Source organism: Aplidium turbinatum, chromosome 4 (genome assembly GCF_918807975.1).
Source record: "Aplidium turbinatum chromosome 4, kaAplTurb1.1, whole genome shotgun sequence".
Lineage (NCBI taxonomy): Eukaryota > Metazoa > Chordata > Ascidiacea > Aplousobranchia > Polyclinidae > Aplidium > Aplidium turbinatum.
Window position 1 is genome coordinate 14,836,870 of NC_137475.1, and position 19,409 is coordinate 14,856,278.

A 19,409-nucleotide genomic window follows, 5' to 3' on the forward strand; every position below is an offset into this window, starting at 1 on the left:
CAAGCCTGATAAGAGTCTGGAGAAAGCATGCTCCCTCTTATGTGACGAGTTCAAAGATGTTTTTAAGCCTGAACTCGGGTGCTTGCGAGATTATGAACTGGACATAGATTTTAAGTCTGATGCTAAACCTGTTTTTCTAAAACCTAGGCCTGTACCTTTCGCGCTAAAGGAGGACTTAGCACAAGCCTATGACTCGGGCATTGCACGTGGTGTATGGACACCAGTTCAGTTTTGCGATTGGGGCACACCGGTTGTTCCAGTCTGTAAGCGTTCAAACTCTTCAGAAGCGAAGGCCAAGTTACGCATTTGTGGCGATTATTCAGTCACGGTGAACCCTTCCCTGGAGACCCATCGTCACCCGTTACCCTTACCAGAAGACTTAATGCAAAAGTTGGGTGGTGGGTATGGTTTCAGCAAGATAGACTTGGCTGATGCCTACAATCAGATTCGACTTGGTCCTGACAGTCGAAAACGACTCGCATTAAGCACTCACCATGGCGTACTTTTACAAAATGTTTTACCTTTTGGCATGTCTTCTGCTCCAGGTTATTTTCAGAAGATCATGGACGACCTTACAGCCGACCTTCCAGGGGTTGCAGTCTACCTAGACGACATTCTTGTCAGTGGCACTACTGCTGAGGAGCATCTCCAGAATCTTAGACGGCTCCTCGATCGACTTCACTCAAAAGGCCTGAGGTGTAGGAAAGACAAGTGTAAGTTTGCACAACTTCAGGTAGAGTATCTCGGACACATTTTGTCCAGGCAGGGCATCTCCAAAGGTCCCAAGGTAAATGCCGTACTGGAGATGTCTGCCCCCACTGACGTATCTTCTCTTCGTTCGTTTTTAGGTTCCTTACAATTTTATTCGAAGTTTCTACCATTGAACGCTTCTACTGTAGCAGAACCACTATACCATCTCACGAAAAAGGACATTCCTTGGAGATGGGGAAAACAAGAGGAAAACTCTTTTGCTCAGCTGAAGCATCATCTATCTACTGATGAGGTTCTTACACATTTCAATGCGTCACTTCCGGTAGGTATCGCATGTGATGCTTCTAGTGTGGGCATTGGTGCTACTTTGTTTCACCGTTACCCAGATGGCACAGAACGGCCTATAGCAAACGTTTCAAAAGTATTAACAGCCTCTCAGAGAAACTATAGTCAAATTCAGAAAGAGGCTTTGTCGATAATTTTTGCGCTAAAGAAATTTTATCAATATCTTTTTGGTAGATCATTCATTTTGGTCACAGATCATAAACCATTGCTTAGTCTTTTTGGCCCGACCAAATCGACACCTTCTTTGGCAGCAAATCGTTTGGTTCGTTGGGCACTCTTTTTGTCGCAATTTACATACACTATTGAGTACAGGAAGACAAAGGGTCATCAAAACGCTGATGCTTTGAGTCGCTTACCAGCAGGAGGGGATAAAGTCTTCGATGAAGAGGAAAGTGCGGATGACATTGATATCGTCTGTGCTATCGATGCTTTGGATTTGCAGGTCCAGACCCCAAATGCCGCCTCACTGCGTAAAGAATCTTCTAAAGATCCTATCATTTCCACGGTAATGCGTTTCATTCATGAAGGATGGCCGGCCAAGTCTTCTCCACAAGACCCGGTCGAACCGTTCCGTAAGTACGCAGACTCTCTTTCTACTTGTTACGGATATCTACTTTACGGTTCCAGAGTGGTCATCCCTTCCAAACTTCATCCTTCCGTCCTTCAGTTGCTTCATGAAGGACATTTCGGCATTGAGAGAATGAAGCAGTTGGCAAGGACGTCCGTCTACTGGCCAAACATCGATCGAGACATCGCGGAACTTTGTCACAAGTGCAGTACCTGTGGCGAATATCAACCGCAATCTAAAACCCAGGTCCAATCATGGACGGTTCCAGAAGCACCGTGGAGTCGCTTACACATAGATCATGCGGTAGAATTCATGGGTTACCATTGGTTACTCAGCATTGATGCTTTTTCTAAATACCCTTGTATTCATGCTACTACTTCCTTATCTTCAACAGCTACCATCAACCTGCTAGCAGCTAGAAGAAGATTTTGCTCATTTCGGCTATCCCCATACTGTAGTTACCGATAATGCTACTACTTTTAAATCCACAGAATTCCAAACTTTCTGTAAGGAGAGGGGTATGGTACACATCACGGGTGCCCCTTACCATCCGAAGACCAATGGAGCGGCGGAGCGCCTCGTACGTACGTTCAAGCAAGCACTTCGCAAATCTTCCCTGCCCCCGAAACAAGCCGTCTTGGAATTCCTACAGCAATATCGACGCACGCCCACTCCGAGTGGCTACTCTCCAAGCCAATTACTCAACAATCGTCAGATTCGAACCAAGATCGACACGCTTCTCCCCACACTGTCTCAAGTGGTACCCCAACAAAACCCTCACAACACGAACGCCTCTGAAGTTACAAAACGACATTTCAAACCGGGAGATCCCTGTTACGCGCTATCATTCACTCCACGACGGAGCCAGGATCCTCGTTGGGTTCCAGCCGAGGTGATTAAGCGACAGGGTAGCCGAATCTTCCTGGTACGTCTGCTGCCACATGGTCCGACGTGGAGGCGCCATATGGACCAACTGCAACCTCGCTATGCATCATCGGAGGACCAGGAGCCGGGAGAAACTCCTGCACCAACAGTCGACTCCTCCGCTGTCTCCACCTCAGCTCGGACGACACACCGACTGTACCGGAATTCGGGCCACACAACCCACGAAGGTCGAGCCGTCGCCGCAGACCTCCGGCCCGTTTCGGACTTTGAGAGTTATTGTTTAATTCGGTGTCTTGTTCATATTTTTCTTTGTGTATAAAAATTATCGGGGGAGGTGTTATGGTCGTCATTTTATTTACGTTGAATATATGTAACTCGTGACCAGCGTCACTACATAATCACAGTTCAGCGTTTTCTGGTACAGACGTTGGAATTGATTACTACCGCACTGCGCGTGTAATCAATTGAGCGTTCTGTACCACGTTCCTTAGTTGATTGTTTTGCGTTTCTTTCTTACTATATATTGCGTTGCTTTTATACACTGAATCAGTAAGTAACAAGAGGTAAATGGTTTTCTCACTTGGTTGGCTATCGCTACAATTATTATTGTTTATTTTATATTAAACGTCTGGAAATACAACAGCTATGTTGACGTGTATTGTTTTTGATATGATGGTCAAAAATAACTGAACTGACATGACGAATTCAAGCACGTTTTAACGTTCGCGTTTTGTCGCTTCTACCTTTGCTATGTTGACGTGTATTGTTTTTGATATGATGGTCAAAAATAAAAATAACTGAACTGACATGACGAATTTTAATTTAATAGTTCAAACATTTTATTTTTATTCCTTTCTGCACGATTTCAACGTTTAGCGACGTTAAAACGATGTAAAAACGGCAATTGTAATTAGCTACGGTACCCAATAATTTCCTTAAAAGGCTCTCGCCGAATAGGGAACTCGCCGAATCGGACTAGGCGAATCGGACTCGCCGAATCGGACTCGCCGAATCGGACTCGCCGAATCGGACTCGCCGAATCGGACTCGCCGAATCGGACTCGCCGAAACGGGCCATTCCGCAGTTAGACAAGCAACCTGTCAATGTAATGTTACCATCTGTATTATTTTCGTATTGGTACATTTGAATCATAAATTTATGAAACAAAAAATTTAAGTTTGTGTGGAACACTCCAAATTCTCAAAAGCTAATACAGTAAAATTTACTACATCAATATCACAAGGGAATGGAGAAAAGGTGTCGATATAGGTGAACCAATAGCCTATAATCTGTTCCTAAATTCCAGTTTTAGTTCTATAAACAGTTGAACACTCTAATCAGCACCGGAATGGCCCGATTCGGTGAGTCCGATCCCTTAACGGGGGATTTTTTCATTTTTTTTTTTTAATTGTCGGGTACCGTGGCCTAATTATCATTGCCGTTTTAGGGTTAGGAGTTAGGGTTAGGGGTTAGAGGTTAGGAACTCACCGAATCAGACTCACCGAATCGAACTCACCGAATCGGACTCACCGAATAGTAGCAGACCCAATCAGCACAGCTGCTAAATTTGAATTTTTCATGCACACTTGGCAAATAAGATCTAGTAAACTAATGGTAGTTGCATTTACACTGAATATGCACAGGATCAGAACATTTTATCATGGCAAACCTGTTGCGAGACAACTGACTGTGGCCAATAGGGTGGAGTGAATTTTTTTTCATAATAAAAAACCAGATCTATTAAAAGTGGCGTTTAGGCCTAAAAAACAACTTTCAAGGTGATTTTGGCCATCTGCCACCAGTCCAGTACCCAGGTGGATAAATGGCCTGAAAGGTTATGTGACCTTTAAAATAGGCAAAAATTTAATAACTTGAGAACCGGTTAAGCTAGAATGCTGGTTTTTGGCTTTAAATGCTCAGAAGGTCTATGTTTATATCTGCTATAATACAACATTTGCAATTTGCATGTTAATGTATCACACCAATCACAAATTGGCAAAAACACATTTTACCCTAAACATCAGTGTTGAACCAAAGAAAAAAATTGTATATGCTAAAGAGGTGTGCAACTGTGCATTAGGGTGGTCCCCAAAATCGAATTTTTGAAATTGCTATGTCTTACCCTCTAAAAAGTCTCTAAATGACTTAAAACTAAACCTATAAAAAATTGAGACCCATTGGACTACGTTTAGGGGTGCCACAATGAACTTGAAAATCGAGCTGGGGGGGTCGCGGGGAATTTTTGCTCAAATTTACATAACTCCAGAACCAGATGAGATAGAGAACTGTGCTTGGTGTCAAAAGATGCAAAGCAACCATATTCCTATTTGTGCTCAAGAGGAAAGTATGCTCTAAGTCTAACTGCTTTAATTTTTGAGAAAATGCAAAAAAACTGAAAATAGGGTTAAAATCAAACTTTTTCGCCCTATGTTGCTTCAGTGAATTAATTATCTATGCTTTACTGCAGGCAGCCTGTATGTGTCTGCCTGTTGCTGTAATTGTATTCATTTATTTAATTGCACCAATGCACCTATTAAAAAAGTAGTTTCCTATATACGGGTTAATCTTCCAATCACAGTATGACACAACCATGTGGCTTCTATTCCTCAGCTTTCCATGACTTTATTTAGTATCAATACAAGACATAGCAGTGGCACTTGTTCACTATTTGGCTAAGAAAGTTGGTGTTTTTGTTACCAAGCAGATATGTTAAGTTCAATGGGCAGTAGAAATTAGAAAGGGTGTTTCAGAAATGGAAATCATTGCTGAAACAGCCTTTCTAATTTCTACTGCCCATTGTTCACTGGAATGGAAAACTCCTTCCAGATATAACTGGTAACAAAAAAAGTTGAACGGTTACCACTAATTGTCACTGGAATGACTACTAACAAATTGCTTGGAGTGCCAAAGTTGCAGTCTTCATCAGGAAGTGCACAAGCTACTGGACTAATGGTAGGCCTATGTGTTAAAGATTGAGGTGTTGTTGACAATGTAAGAGCAATGTGTTTTGACACGACATCCAGCAACACTGGTGTTTGGTCTGGTGCCTGTATTTGATTGCAAAAGAATTAAACAAGGACTTGCTCCATTTGGCTTGCTGTCACCATATTCTAGAACTTGTGTTGCAAAGAGCGTTCTCAACATTTGGCCATCATCTGGACAGGATATTCTTGTTTTCAGGTGATTTAAAGCAAAGTGGGATAGCCTAGTTTTGACAAATATCGTTATGTCACCTTAGAAAATGATGACTTCTGCTGTGTTGATGAGATCATTAGTTTTTGCAAAGACCAGTTGGAAAAAACTCAATTAAGAGATGACCAAGAGTTCCTTGAATTATCTATCATAATTCTTAATCGAGCACCACCACATGGCATTCGGTTTCGTTATCCCGGCGCCCTTCACCAAACAAGATGGATGGCCACTGCTAGTATATATGCATTGAAGATTTGGCTGTTCAGAATGCAGTTTGATTTGACCAATAAGGAGCAATATGGTTTCAAAAAAATTGTCATTTTTGTGTCAAAAGTATACTTCTTTCTTGTATTGCAATGTGCAGACGCATTGCTTATACTTCTAATCTTGGTTTACTGCTTCTCTAACAACGTGCGACCCACGGAATGATCTGCAACCCCAGATAAAAAGACTAAAGTAATATCAGCAACATGATTCAGCGGTAGCCAAAGAAGCAATGAAAACATTCTCAATGCACTGATGGTACATAAGTGAGGATGCAACCTAATTCGTACCCTGAACTATTCGTACCCTCATTTGGTACCCTGAAAAAATTGATAAAAAAATTAAAAAAAGCCAAAATAGCACACGGATCGGAGCTTCCGCTTAACCCTAACTTTATGTGAAGAACTCATTGGCCTTGTATTTTTTGATGATGGTGTTTCAACTATTGAAAAAGAAGCTATGGTTTTTGCCTTGACCCATAAAAGTATGAGTAGTCCACCATTGAAGCGTATTTCTTCATTGCCAGATGATGTCTTTTCAAAAGATTTATCAGACTTTGTCACATCCAACACCATGCGATTGTTCCAGATTCTGGATTTGCCATCTGACTGTCTAAAGCTGGAAGTTGTTGCATGGGATTTGGATGAAAGTAATAAGAGAACAAAAAGCGTTGTTAGTTAGTCTTCATGTGATCACCGATTTTGCTGAAAGAGGTGTTGCATTGATGCAAAATTTTAACAGTTTGCTGACAAAAGATGAAAATCAAATGCAGTATATTCTGCGTCATCTTCGAAATTGCAATAATAAGAATATTGAGAACCACTTAAAGTCCACAGACTGAATCATATTTGATATACGAGACCTGTAAATGTGTCCACTTCAGGTGGGTGCGATCTAACTTATAAACATAATATTCAGCATATCATTACAGTATATTTTATAGCCCATTACAGACTGGAGTAGTTGCTACTGCCGAATTTGGCAAGATTGCTGCCTATTTTTCTTCATTTGTGTCTGCACTCTGCAGTGCATTGTATATTGCTGAGGTTTTGTTTTTAAGACATTTATTTAGGCGATTTACCTATTTTGACAAAATTTTCGTATTTTTGTCATTTTTCACTGGTCATGTGGCACCTCTAAACCTTTATCAAAATACTTCAAACTTTTAGTGAACTGTTTTTTAGTGAAATGGAACCAAATGAGAGGGTAAGAACCAAACTTTTCCAACTTTAAAATTTTACCATACATTTGAGGACCACCCTACTGTGCATTCACCAGACTAGGCCTAATGGCCTATTCTATACTATTGCTAAGCTAATACAATAGTATACCCTCAAACATTATGCATTCTATGTTACACAATAGCCTATAAAACAAAAATTGGGCTGTTTTACAGCTTGTGTACTGTGTATGATCACTGAATGGTGCTACTTGATAAGTTTTCAAATCAGTTCAACGCAACATGAACATTGAGAGGTCATGTCTTATTTAATTCAGTACTCCTTGGACAAATGATTTTTAGCTTAACCTAAATTTCTTTAAAGATACACGTTTTTATTATCTGCTCAGTGTATACGCCATTACTTTATTTTTGGCTAATACATTAATGTCATGTTGGGGTCACTTGATGCTAGCTTGAAATTTCTTGAAGTAGAAGGATCAGATCATTCAAGGTGGTTGACGCTTCGGCTTGGGTGTCGAATACTTTGTTTTTAAGTGTCAAAAGAAAGACTATTATCTGCTTTGAGTAAATTAGTAGAATATGCAATAAAACTTTATTTTTCTAGCTGGATTCAAATCAAACAACAAGATTACTGATAAATCAGGAAACTTTTATAATATTGTTAAGAAGCAATCGAGTTTCCAAGAAATAAAATTTCAGCAGGTTGTTAATAAGGTTCTTCAAAACAATGCATATTTTGCTTATCATGTAAATGTGCTCCTTGCAACGTTGGGTGGCAATGATAAAAGTGTCCGTCGTCTAGCAGTGAATAAAATATTTTGTGTTAGAGGAGTCACCAGCAAATGTGGCATTGTGCAATGCAGAGACTGATGATCAGTTATAAGATTTTAACACTGATGAAGAAGGAATACAAATGCATTTATTTTCACATGAGTCAGTTCAATCATAAACAGCTGAAAATCTATTTTGATCCGCAAGCAGCTGGATCATCTTCAGCAAAGCTTCTTCAAATACAATCAAACAAGGACTTTTTTCAACTACGATAAACTACCATACCAGAAGATTCATTGTGCCACAAGTAAATATTCAAACCAAAACATGTTATCACTTGCCTAAATTAAATTGACAACATATTATGCAAGAACCCTCTCTAAAGAGTTTACTCTGAGGTTACCTTTACTCCCTGAACCTCTCTGAAAGGTTATTGGTAAACGTAGAAATTGAAGCAATCAGAAACAAATTAATTCTGGAGCATCCATGTCATAATTGAAAGTCATGTGAAGTTGCTCACTGAAACATCAGGACTCAGGAGTTGTTAGTGGATTCGAAAGAAGAGATGGACAATTGGACATTCAAAGCAAAAGAAAAAAACCTCTAACACAAAGAAACAGTTTGATGCATAAAAATTTCTTGTTTTTTATATCTTGATACTAAAAATGAAAGTATTATATATATGAAATAATAAAATCTTGCGTCATTCATGCCTTGCGACATACGGTACATGTTTTGTATCATTCAGCCTTTTTGTCATTCATGCATTGGGGAATTTGTGCATTGCGGCCTAGGGTTGGTGTCATTCGTGTTTGTGTCATCTGGACAGCAACACAAAGTCGTGCATCCATGCTTGGTCGCCAGCTTCCACAAGCCAACATTTCTCTACTCTGTTGGTATTTCACATGTATTATGACCATTCACATTCGTACACAAAACTGTTTTCACTTCACTTGCAATCTTTTTTCACAAACAAGGCAAAATCTCCAGACCACACAACAACGAGAAATATTGCTGATAAAAGTTTAGTGAAAACTTGTTGACATATAAAAACTCAAAAGACTAGGTCGTTGTCGTCGTGTGAGCCTCTGGGGCCGAGGGTCTATCCCAGGGATATCCAACCTTTTATTATAGTGGGCCGCATTGTCACTTGAAATAATTCGCAGAAAATATTATAGTGGGCCGCAGAACCTATTAAATTTCAAGAAAAAGGGGTACGGTACATAAAGGAACAATTAAACACCAATAATTTCCGGAATGGCCCGTTTCGGTAGGGTGTAACACTTTACACACTTTTTTTACAAATTGCTGCTGGCTAGTTATTGTGGTTTGCAAAATGACCTGACTTGATCAAGGGGAAATAATTTTTTGAAAAAAAAAATCATTTAAGCAGGCCACGCTCCCCACTTTTGTGGCGAAACCCCATTAACCCCACTATTTGCTATATCTCATCCCGCGATAGAGGTAGAGAGCTAATTTTGCCACCAAAAGATGCAGAATACAAAAGTTTATATCCAACTTATGAATGTCCCATAGCCCTAAACCCTTTAGTTTTTTCTATAATTGAGAATAACTGTTTTTGACAGTAAAATTTGCATCTTTTGTAGCCAAATGCTTGTATTTCAGATCATGGCTCAGATGAATGTCATTAAGCCATTACAGATAGCCTTTATTCAAACTCACATCTGTGTAACTAGTACAGTCATTGAACAGAAGACAGTATTGTTGTTCTCAAACTTCTTCACAGAATTGAATCAGTATAATTTTACAAGCTTCCTTCACCACAGCACTGTGCACTGGTATACAAAATTTTATGATGTTTATCTCAAAATTGATCACAAAGATGTAAGAAGTTGAATAATAAATTTTCTCCAGGTCACCAAAATAATGCTTTTAAGCTGAATAAGTAATTACCTCAGGTTTTAAAACTGCTGGTGTTAAATATCACATCAAAATAGCAATATGTCTGTGATAGAAACTCTTTCAACATTACTTAAATGTAGGCAATATCCTTTATTTACAGGTTAGAGGTTATAATAAAAAGCTATTACACAATAAATGTCATGTCAGAGTATTCTGAGCAATGTATCTGTAATGCAAAAGCTTACAAAATTAAGCTGTTTGCCAACACTACATCATGTAATTAGGATATTTTTGGAGGCAGCATGAGTTAAAACTTGGAAAAGGTCCCAATTTTAAGCCTACTGTCTCTGATGTTGCAAGTCTTGTAGAAGAAGACATTCGCCAAACTTGGGTTTTCGCAAACTTAGGAAGTGTCTTGTTATCATCTCGAAGAATTAAAGAAAAGATCAAAAGCAGTTTAAATCTTATTTCTAGTTTGAAGGCACAACCAAGGAAGAGACTCGCATCTCCAAGCTACTTGCAAAAAAATGCCAGTTTTGAAAAACATTGTAATGAGCTATTTGACATTTGCTCGTGTAAATGCAAGGTCGCATTTGACAGTACCATCAATGAAAAAGATATCCCCTGAACAGACCATTGGAAAACAAAGGTTATTTGCTTTTGTCCAATGTCTTCAAGAGTTTATCCAAAAGAGCTAAAATTTCTTTTAGATCAGTGTTTAGAACGCAACATGGTGATTGGTGGTGTTGATGTGGCTGTCAGTCGTAAAAATTTGAAGCAAATGCAAGACGGAACTCTCAGAACTTGCCGTAAACACGCTAGTGATGTGTTTAATCTTACTAGTAACAGTAATGAATTAGAGACATCTTCTGAAGAGGAAATACCAAAGTCAGCATCCAGTGAATTCAGTGTATGAGGGGCAGTGAAGAGGAAATTGCTTCAACATCATCAACTTCAGCAAAAAATGAGAAGCTTCATGAAAGCATGTAATGCTTCTGAGCCAGCAAAGAAATGCTTTATTGACCACAGTGAGAAATGGCTGAACCCAAAGACAGCTGCGCTGGGTGCACTGCATGCCAACATTGATGTATCTAGGATTTCAACAGCAAAAAATGCAGACACCAAAGCTCTGTTGTGGTCAAACCATCCACTGGCGGCATTTATGGATGCAACTTCTGCATTTTCACCATGTCTGACAGCAGGGAGGAAGGATGATTAGGAAGTGTTTCGAAACAACAATACTTCTTGTGAGCGATTGATAAGCCACGTGAAGGAAACAATTAATAGCAAAAAGATCCGTGACACAAGTGATGTTGACATAAAGACAAAGAGTTGCATAACAATGCATACTATTCGCAATGAGAAATTAACAGGACAATGTACTTTGTTCTAGCATGTATTGTATAATGTATAGTTTTGTGTTGATTGTTTCATGCCTCATTATTGAATAAAACATCACTGTTCTTATACAGCTTACAAGTTTGATTTAAAGGTTATGTTCAATGACTGAATGACAATCGTGCAAGCCAAGATCTGAAATACAAGCATTTTACTTCAAAAATGACAGATTTTACTCTCAAAACAGTTTTTCTCAATTATAGAAAGAAGTAAAGGTTTTAGGGCTATAGCATGTTCATAAGTCGGATAGAAGCTTTGGTAGTCTGCATCTTTTGGTGGCAAAAGCAGCTCTCTATCTCCACCAGGATACGAGATATAGCAGATTGAGGGGTAATGGAGATTTTGCGACAAAAACGGGGAGCGTGGCCTGCTTAAACAATATTTTTTTTCCATTGATCAAGTTGGGTCATTTCGCAAACCACAATAACTAGCCAACAAGTAAGTTGGTCGGAGTGTTACACCCTACCGTTTCGGTGAGTCCGATTCGGTGAGTCTGATTCGGTGAGTCCGATCCCTTAACGGGGGATTTTTTCAATTTTTTTTTTTAAATCATCGGGTACCGTAGTTTAATTATCATTGCCGTTTTAGGGTTAGGGGTTAGAGGTTAGGGGTTAGAGGTTAGAAACTCACCGAATCGGACACACCGAATTGGACTCATCGAATAGTAGCAGACCCATTAATTTCATCTTTGAAAATAGGAACAAATAACACACATATAAAAAGAAATATAAATTTATTTCTACAATATTTTTGACATTGTTTTCCAGTAAGATGTTATCAACATTTGCATTAAAGGACATTGTCTTGATTCTTAGGATGTTTGCTAAGTGTTTGTCGGTCAGTCTATTTCTTTCTCCAGTTTTTTATGTTTTTCATGGATGAAAATAACTGCTCACAACAATATGTGCTGCTTACTGCTGCCCCACATGCACAATAATTTTCTGGACAAACTAACTAATTGATTAAATTCATTACATAAATGTAATTCTTTATAATATAAAATAAAGGAAGAGTGTGTTCTTTGTGGAAAGTTTTCAAACTTTCTCGACTTCGCAGTTCAATCAGTTCAAGTTGGAATTTGGGTGGCGCTTTATCACACTGAAATGAAACTGGGTCACTGAATAATTTTAATTCAATTTCAATCTTCTTGAAGTCAGAAAATCTGACTGTGAATTCTTCAATTCTGCAAGCAAACCAGTAATTCACATAACTTAGCAGACTTTTCATAGTTTACAGAACAGTCTTTGAGCTCTTTCGGATAGACTAGGCCTACGAAAATATACAACTGCGCCAGCTTTCAGTTGTGTTCTGAAAAGTTTTAATTTCCTGGTAAAGCTACTTATTCGCTTGAACATTGAACTACACCACTGACCTTTCCCTTGTAAATGCAAATTGAGCTCAGCTAGCATTTCTGTGATGTCAACTAAGAAAGACAAATCATTCAACCATTCTTCTTTTTCTATCAAATTCACATTTTGTTTCTTTTTCTCCATGAACTGTTTTATTTCGGGTAACAATAATTGAACTGAACCTACTGAGCCATCGGACATTAGATATAATCGGACTTATAATCCTGTTGCTCCCATACTATACTATTACTTAGGCTACTATGCCCCTAAAAATTGACTGCAACATTTTAATTAGGGCTAAGATTCAAAGTTCAAAATACTACTTGGAGTGAAATTGATTATCGGGCCGCACAAAAATCTCAGGCGGGCTGCAGGTTGGACATTCCTGGTCTATCCTTTTACCACTCCAGATTCATGATGTTCCCGGACTACACTGGAAGGCAGAGCAGCCAGTCTTTGGTAATTTATGGTCCGCCCAGGCAGCCGCAGAGATGTCTTGTACATCAGCTTCGTTGAGTGGCTGGCACAAATGGGTGTCTTGATTTCAGTCGACGGGGTTGCTCATTTGGGAGTTCTTGTGGTGGAGAAGGTGGTTAGGCTCCAGTGCCCGTCAACCGAGGGACAGAGTGGCTTCTTCGTGACGAAGCTCAGCGGGTTAGATGCCAGCGAGAATGGGGAGATTGTCCAATGGTGTGGGACGCAGGCATCCGATCAGTGTGCGCAGGGCGCTGTTTATGGCAGTGCCGATGTTATTGTAGTGAGCACTGTGGCACCAAACAGGTGCACAGTACTCTGCTGAAGAGTAGACAAGGGTTAAGGCTGCTATACACAAAGTGTCAGCCCTCGCCCCCCCAGCTAGAGCCTACCAGGCGCTTGAGTAGCGCAGCGCAGGATGTGAGTTTCTTGCGCAGTGACACCAATTGGTGGCGATATGTGAGCGATCTGCCCAGTGTTACCCCAAGATATCTTGGTTCGGGGCAGAAGGACAGAGATTTTCTGTTGTTCTGGACGTGTAGCTCACGATCAGCTTCCCGATTATGGAGGTGGAAAGCTGGTACCACAGTTTTGGTTTCGCTGAGTTTCAGTCGCCAGTTCTGGAGATATGCTGAGAGAGTTGTCATGTCTTGGCTCAAGGTGTCTTCTAGATTTTCCCACGACTTTGTGGAGTGGAGAATTGCCAGGTCGTCCGCATAAGCGTATTTTGCGTAGACCGTAGTTGGCAGGTCGTGGGTGTAAATGTTGAAAAAAAGTGGAGCCAGGACTAATCCCTATGGGACGCCGTTTTTCAGGCATCTCAGTCTGCTTTGCTGTGAGCTACCGGTGGTGAGGCAAAGCAGCTTGCAAGAAAGGCCGCGATGCCATATGGTGTCATAGGCAGCTGTAAGATCTAGAAAGACAGCGCCGGCCTTCTTTTTTGCCTCAAAGCAATCCTCGATGTCTTGGGTTAAGAGTGTGACCTGATCTACGGTGGATTTTCTGCGTCGAAACCCAGCTTGCTCTTTTGGAAGGAGCGGGTCGATGATTGGGTTGAAGCGGGCGGTGGCGAATTCCTCTGGAGTGAAGTCTCCAGAGATTGTTTCCTCTTGTGGTGTTTCCACTCGCCACAGGGCAGATACTTCCTTCGCAACAAGACGGGATGCCTTGCGGTCCTTTGTCTTGTAGCGGAATGGCCTGTTTCGGTGAGTCCGATTTGGTGAGTCCGATTCGATGAGTTCCCTATTCGGTGAGAGTCTTATTCGGTGATTTTTTTTTAAATTATTGAGTAGGCTACCGTAGCCTACTTATCATTGCCGTTAAAAGGTTAGGGTTTAGGGGTTAGGGTTAGGGTTTAAGGGTTAGAGCTTAAGGGTTAGGGTTTAAGGGTTAGGGTTTAAGGGTTAGGGTTTAAGGGTTAGGGTTAGAGGTTAAGGGTTTAGGTTTAAGGGTTAGGGGTTAGGGTTAGGGGTTTAGGGTTAGGGGTTTAGGAATTATGGGTTAGGGATTATGGGTTAGGGATGATGGATTGGGGGTTACGGATTAGGGTCTTATTTCAACGTTAAAACGATGTAAAAGTGGCAATGATAATTAGGCTATGGTACTCGATAACTTTCAAAAAAAATTTTCAAAAATATCACCGAATAGGGCTCTCAAAGAAAAGGCTCTCACCGAATCGGACTCACCGAATAGTAGCAGACCCGTCTTGTAGACCCCGTTCTGCACTAGCTGGGAAGCGATGACATTAGCAGAAACGGGGCACTGACCAGGGGAGTTTGCTGAGCACCCAGTGAGGTTGTTGATGATGTTCCATGCTTTGTGGCTTGAGTGTGAGAAGTCGATGGTTTGGACAGCTTCGTTCCATCGATCAAGCTTCTTTGTGTCCAGCCGCTCAAGTAGTCTGGTGGTGGCGGTGTTAGAAGCAGCACCACTTGTGGCACCTAGGTATGAGCGATAGAGAGCTTCACGCTCAGAGTCCCAGCATGGTGTATAGCTGGTTCGATGGCCACGTGGTATTGTGGCCTTTGCCGCAGTTATTATGCGGAATGGCCCGTTTCGGTGAGTCCGATTCGGTGAGTCCGATTCCTTAACGGGGGATTTTTTCAATTTTTTTTTTAAATTATTGGGTACCGTAGCCTAATTATCATTGCCGTTTTAGGGTTAGGGGTTAGGAGTTAAGGTTAGGGGTTAGAAGTTAGGAACTCACCGAATCAGACTCACCGAATCGGACTCCCGAATAGTAGCAGACCCGTTATTATGGCATTACAGAAGTCCTGGTATGCCTCGTCTGCGTTGCATTTTTTGTCGATGGTAACTTTGCAGCAGACTCATTGGTCAGGAGGCTGTATTGATTCCAATCGGCTTTTTTGAAGTTCCATCGCTTCACCGGTGAACTCGGGACAGGAGCCACAAGTTTTGGGGCGATGATGAGGGACGGCCGGTGTTGGGACCACAGGAACTTCTCAAGCACACGTCTGTCTGAAAGAGAGCTGTCGACACTCGCGAAGGCCAAGTCAGGGTTTGTCCTTGTTCCCCAGCGGCCGGAGTGGAAACTGGCTGGTTCCTTTGGATTGAATAGGAGGGCAAGATGGTTTGTAGAGGCCCAGTCAGCCAGCAATTTTCCGTCGCTGCTTGTGTTGCTGTAACCCCAGTCGATGTGCTGGCAGTTGAAATCGCCAGCGTAGAGACTGAGGGAGGGGAACATTGGAAGGAATGGTGGCAACATTCGCAAGGGTGGGGGCTTGTAGATGTTGACAATGTTGTAGTCTGAGATGCAAATGCACACCCACTCAATCTCAGCATCAGTTGGAGATTGGTCGACAAAAGTCCACTTCAGGCTCTCATGCACAAACGTGGCAATGCCGTGCTTCCTGCTCAAGGTAGACCCGGGTAGCGTGTAGTTGGGAATAGTTAGCCTATCTGCAGAGGTGCAGTGGGTCTCTTGGAGGAGGATGACGAGTGTCCGGTTGGTATGGGCAAGCTGCTCCAAAACTTTGATCTTGCTTGTTGTGTAGCCTTCTATGTTGAGCTGCAGAATGGTGGGGCGTCTGAACTTGTCCAATGTCCATTGCCCCTTGCAGCTGTGCCGTCCGGGTGGAGGCTCTTGGTTGACAAGTTTCGTTTGGCCTCTGCTTGGGTGCAGATGTTACTCACATGATGGGGCACGAGGAGCCACTTGTTGTCCATTCCTAGACTAGCTGTATCTACGCTACACCTACTTGGGAAGTAGTGCAATGAGTGCATTTAAGTCTTAGGTTACAACTGCTACTATGTTTCAGGGCCTTTTTTGCGTTGTTCTTACCTGAGTGAACGCAAAAACACAGTAGCAATTACCTGACTTTTAAAAACACAAATTTTTAACCCATTCTTTTATTTTGGCTGCCGGGCACAAGAATTTGGCCGCTGGAAGAAGTTCTAGTAGGCGGCAAAATAAAGGAGCTCAGAGGCCTGTAGATGTTACAGGTTGGTTCAATTAAATGCATAGCAAAATAAATCATTCCACTGACTATCTCAAAAAACCAAATGAAACCAGATCTTCTTCAACAGATTAATCATATTTGATCAGCTGTGGACTCCCATTATGAACTCCCTCTATTTTGCTCTGTTTTTTGTTTTTGCTAGTACTTCTGGTATATTTTTATTCCGGTAATTTGCTTGATACTGTATTGTCAAAAAATTTTCATTTTTGTTCAGTTGCCTTCGCATCATCCCAGTCAACATTAAAATTTCCAACGAGTTGCTTCTTGCTATATGTCCAAAATATCTCAATTTTCTGACGTTAATATTGTAAATCAGACTCCAGTCATCGTCACTTTGTTATGTAACAAATTCATTTGTTATTCTTTCCATCCAGCTTATACGTAACAGCCAGATACCTGTTTATTATATGTAGAAAACTCTGTTACTGTGTATTTTTACTTTTTAAACTTAACAAAAACACATGACATTGCAATACAAATTTACCTGTCAGTGAAATAGCACATACGGATATATAATATTAAATATCTAATGGGCCACTGGAGTTGATCTTTGGATCACAAGTAATGTTTGTAAAGATATAACGCACCTTATAGTAAATCTCATCGACAACTTCATGATAAGTTTTCAGCTCAAACAGGCGAACTTTAAAATAAGACGAGTTCTGTATATTGGTTAGGACAAGATGATTCAAATTCATTGTTCTTGGATTACCCCAAATAGGAAGAGTATTCCCAAGCTTAGGCTTAGCCAGGGTTGCATCTTCTTGCCATTGGCCATCCTCTGCTTCTTCGTCATACTGGTTGGCCATGATGTGACCAAATATTAAAAATGTATTAAACCAAGTTAAAAAGTAGTGGTCTGAAAATGAAACAGAAAAATAACAGTTCAACCAACTTCAACATTCTTAATTTTCATGTTTCAAAGTAATTAGTACAAGTATGTTAAGACTGTAGTTAACTGCTCTAGGCTGCTGCTGAGCTGAGTCGGAGCCTGCCTCGCTTTCTGACCTAGTCTTGTTCTGAAACGATCCCTGTTCCATATCTAGAAAGCTAAAACCTTAATTGCTAAAGAACAGGGATCAGTTGTCAGTAGATGTAACAGAAAATATATTTCGCACTTGCTAGTGCATCGTCAGTTCTGATCGATTCAGAAACAGAACAGTTAGATCAGAACAGAACTGATGATCAGTTCTGATCAGAACTGACGAAGCACTAGAAAGTGCAAAATATATTTTCTGTTACATCTACCGACAACTGATCCCTGTTACCTCAGCAAATGAGGTTTTAGCTATGCTAAGACTGCTATGTATACTCAGGGCTGCGATTTTTTCTTTCTTGTCGAACGACCAAAAATTCTGCGTTTGTTTCTCGAATAGTAATATGACGTCACAGAGTCAGATTATAAGCGTTTGGCCGCGAGTTACCGCACAAGTTGTGTGGCCACAAGTTGTGTACTTAAGTTTTTAATCGCACGCTGGTTGAGTGATTGCAAAGGAGTATCAAGCGCTAAGTTACCTGCCGGACATGTATACAGCCCTCGAAATTAGCTTGTATCTAGGACGGCATAAACATTGCCATCGCCAAATCAACAAACCTTGGATTAGGGCGGCAATTGCCGTATGCTTTAATGTTTAATCAAATGATATTTTATGCGTTTCTTCGTCGCGTGTCACACGGCGATAGCCCAGAGCATCACGCAAGCTATTTTATGCGCTGACAATGCTCTTGTGAACTGTAAAAAGTTTGCAACCTTATAAATACCGGCTTATTGTTACGCAAAAGTTATTTTTTCATCGAATGCTTATTGTTTACCGGTGTCGTTGCGAATATAAATCATGGTGAAAGAAGATACAGTTAAAAAGTAGAATTTTACCTGCTATAGATTATCAAACAGAAGGAAAAGTCAGTGCGGTATTTTTCAAAATTTGTAAAGAATTTTATGACGGAACCAAATTGAAATTAGAAAAGCTACGGGGTCAAGTTAAAAAAGTAGTACGAAATTCGATAAATGGTTCTTTGGCAGTAAAGTCATGCTTCCGTTCATGAACAGGCAGTTTTGCGTCTTCAAGTATTCTAGTGACGACGCGACAACCTCATCCTCCGATACAGCATCTGATAATTCCGATTCTGACAGGTAGTTCTTTATCAAACAGACTCGTGTTTGCTCGCAGTATCCCAATTGTGCCGAAATTATGTCAGTGTAAACGTAAATCGAGGCAATCATCTCGCAGTGAGCTATTAATTTGTTACCGGTACCTGGTTGAACAATTAACGTTATTTTATGATAATTCAACGTCGCTAGATGTCGAATTAATGTAAAACAAACCTAAATTTCTTCTTGGTCATTGATACGCAGGCATTAAAATTTGTTATTTTTTCATTGACTTCACGTCTGTAGATGTTGAATCAATGTAAAATGATGATTCTTGCTGTCTGGGCAGCCTACGCAATATAACCCTCCAGGAAATTTAAATCGATTCGTGCTGTTAACTTACTTTAAAGTTAACTAAAAATTAACTTACTTTCCCCCCCGAGTTATTTAAGGTGAATTAACGTAACAGCGTGCGTATCGCTACTTTTGGTATTATTACATCACAACAAATCAAACAGTGCGGTCTTGATAGACTACTCTAGTATATTTTTCGCTTCTCGTTTTTTCGATTCAACGTCTGCAGACGTTGAATCAATGTAAAAACGACGGGTTTTGCTAGCTGGGTTGTGTGCTTTTGTGAATGCAAGTGCAAAATCGCCCATTACGTAATCACAGAAACCCTTTTAGTGGAAGGAAGTCGAGTTGCGAGTTGCAACCGTGTTTATCTGTCTACTATTCTTTATTCACATTGCAAAAAAATTCTCCATTCTTGGAACAACAAGTGCACAAGTCAGACATAAATACAAAATTGCATAGACGTTGACAAGTAAAAGTA

The 19,409-nt window shown here is 40.6% G+C and overlaps 1 protein-coding gene across 2 annotated transcripts in view; it reads right to left on the bottom strand.

The window, feature by feature from the left end:
- The window catches only part of LOC145769699 (pre-mRNA-splicing factor 38B-like), a 36,569-nt gene extending 19,237 nt beyond the window's left edge, over positions 1 to 17,332 (bottom strand). Inside the window, exon 1 of one of the 2 annotated variants that reach the window (XM_082581380.1) lies at positions 17,195 to 17,332. In XM_082581380.1, coding sequence (XP_082437506.1) covers positions 17,195 to 17,278 — 84 coding nt within the window. In that variant the 5' untranslated portion in view covers positions 17,279 to 17,332. Of the gene's footprint in view, positions 1 to 17,069 lie in introns of both variants that reach the window. The other variant, XM_082581378.1, reaches the window with a different exon arrangement.
- Between the last annotated feature and the right edge of the window lie 2,077 nt (positions 17,333 to 19,409).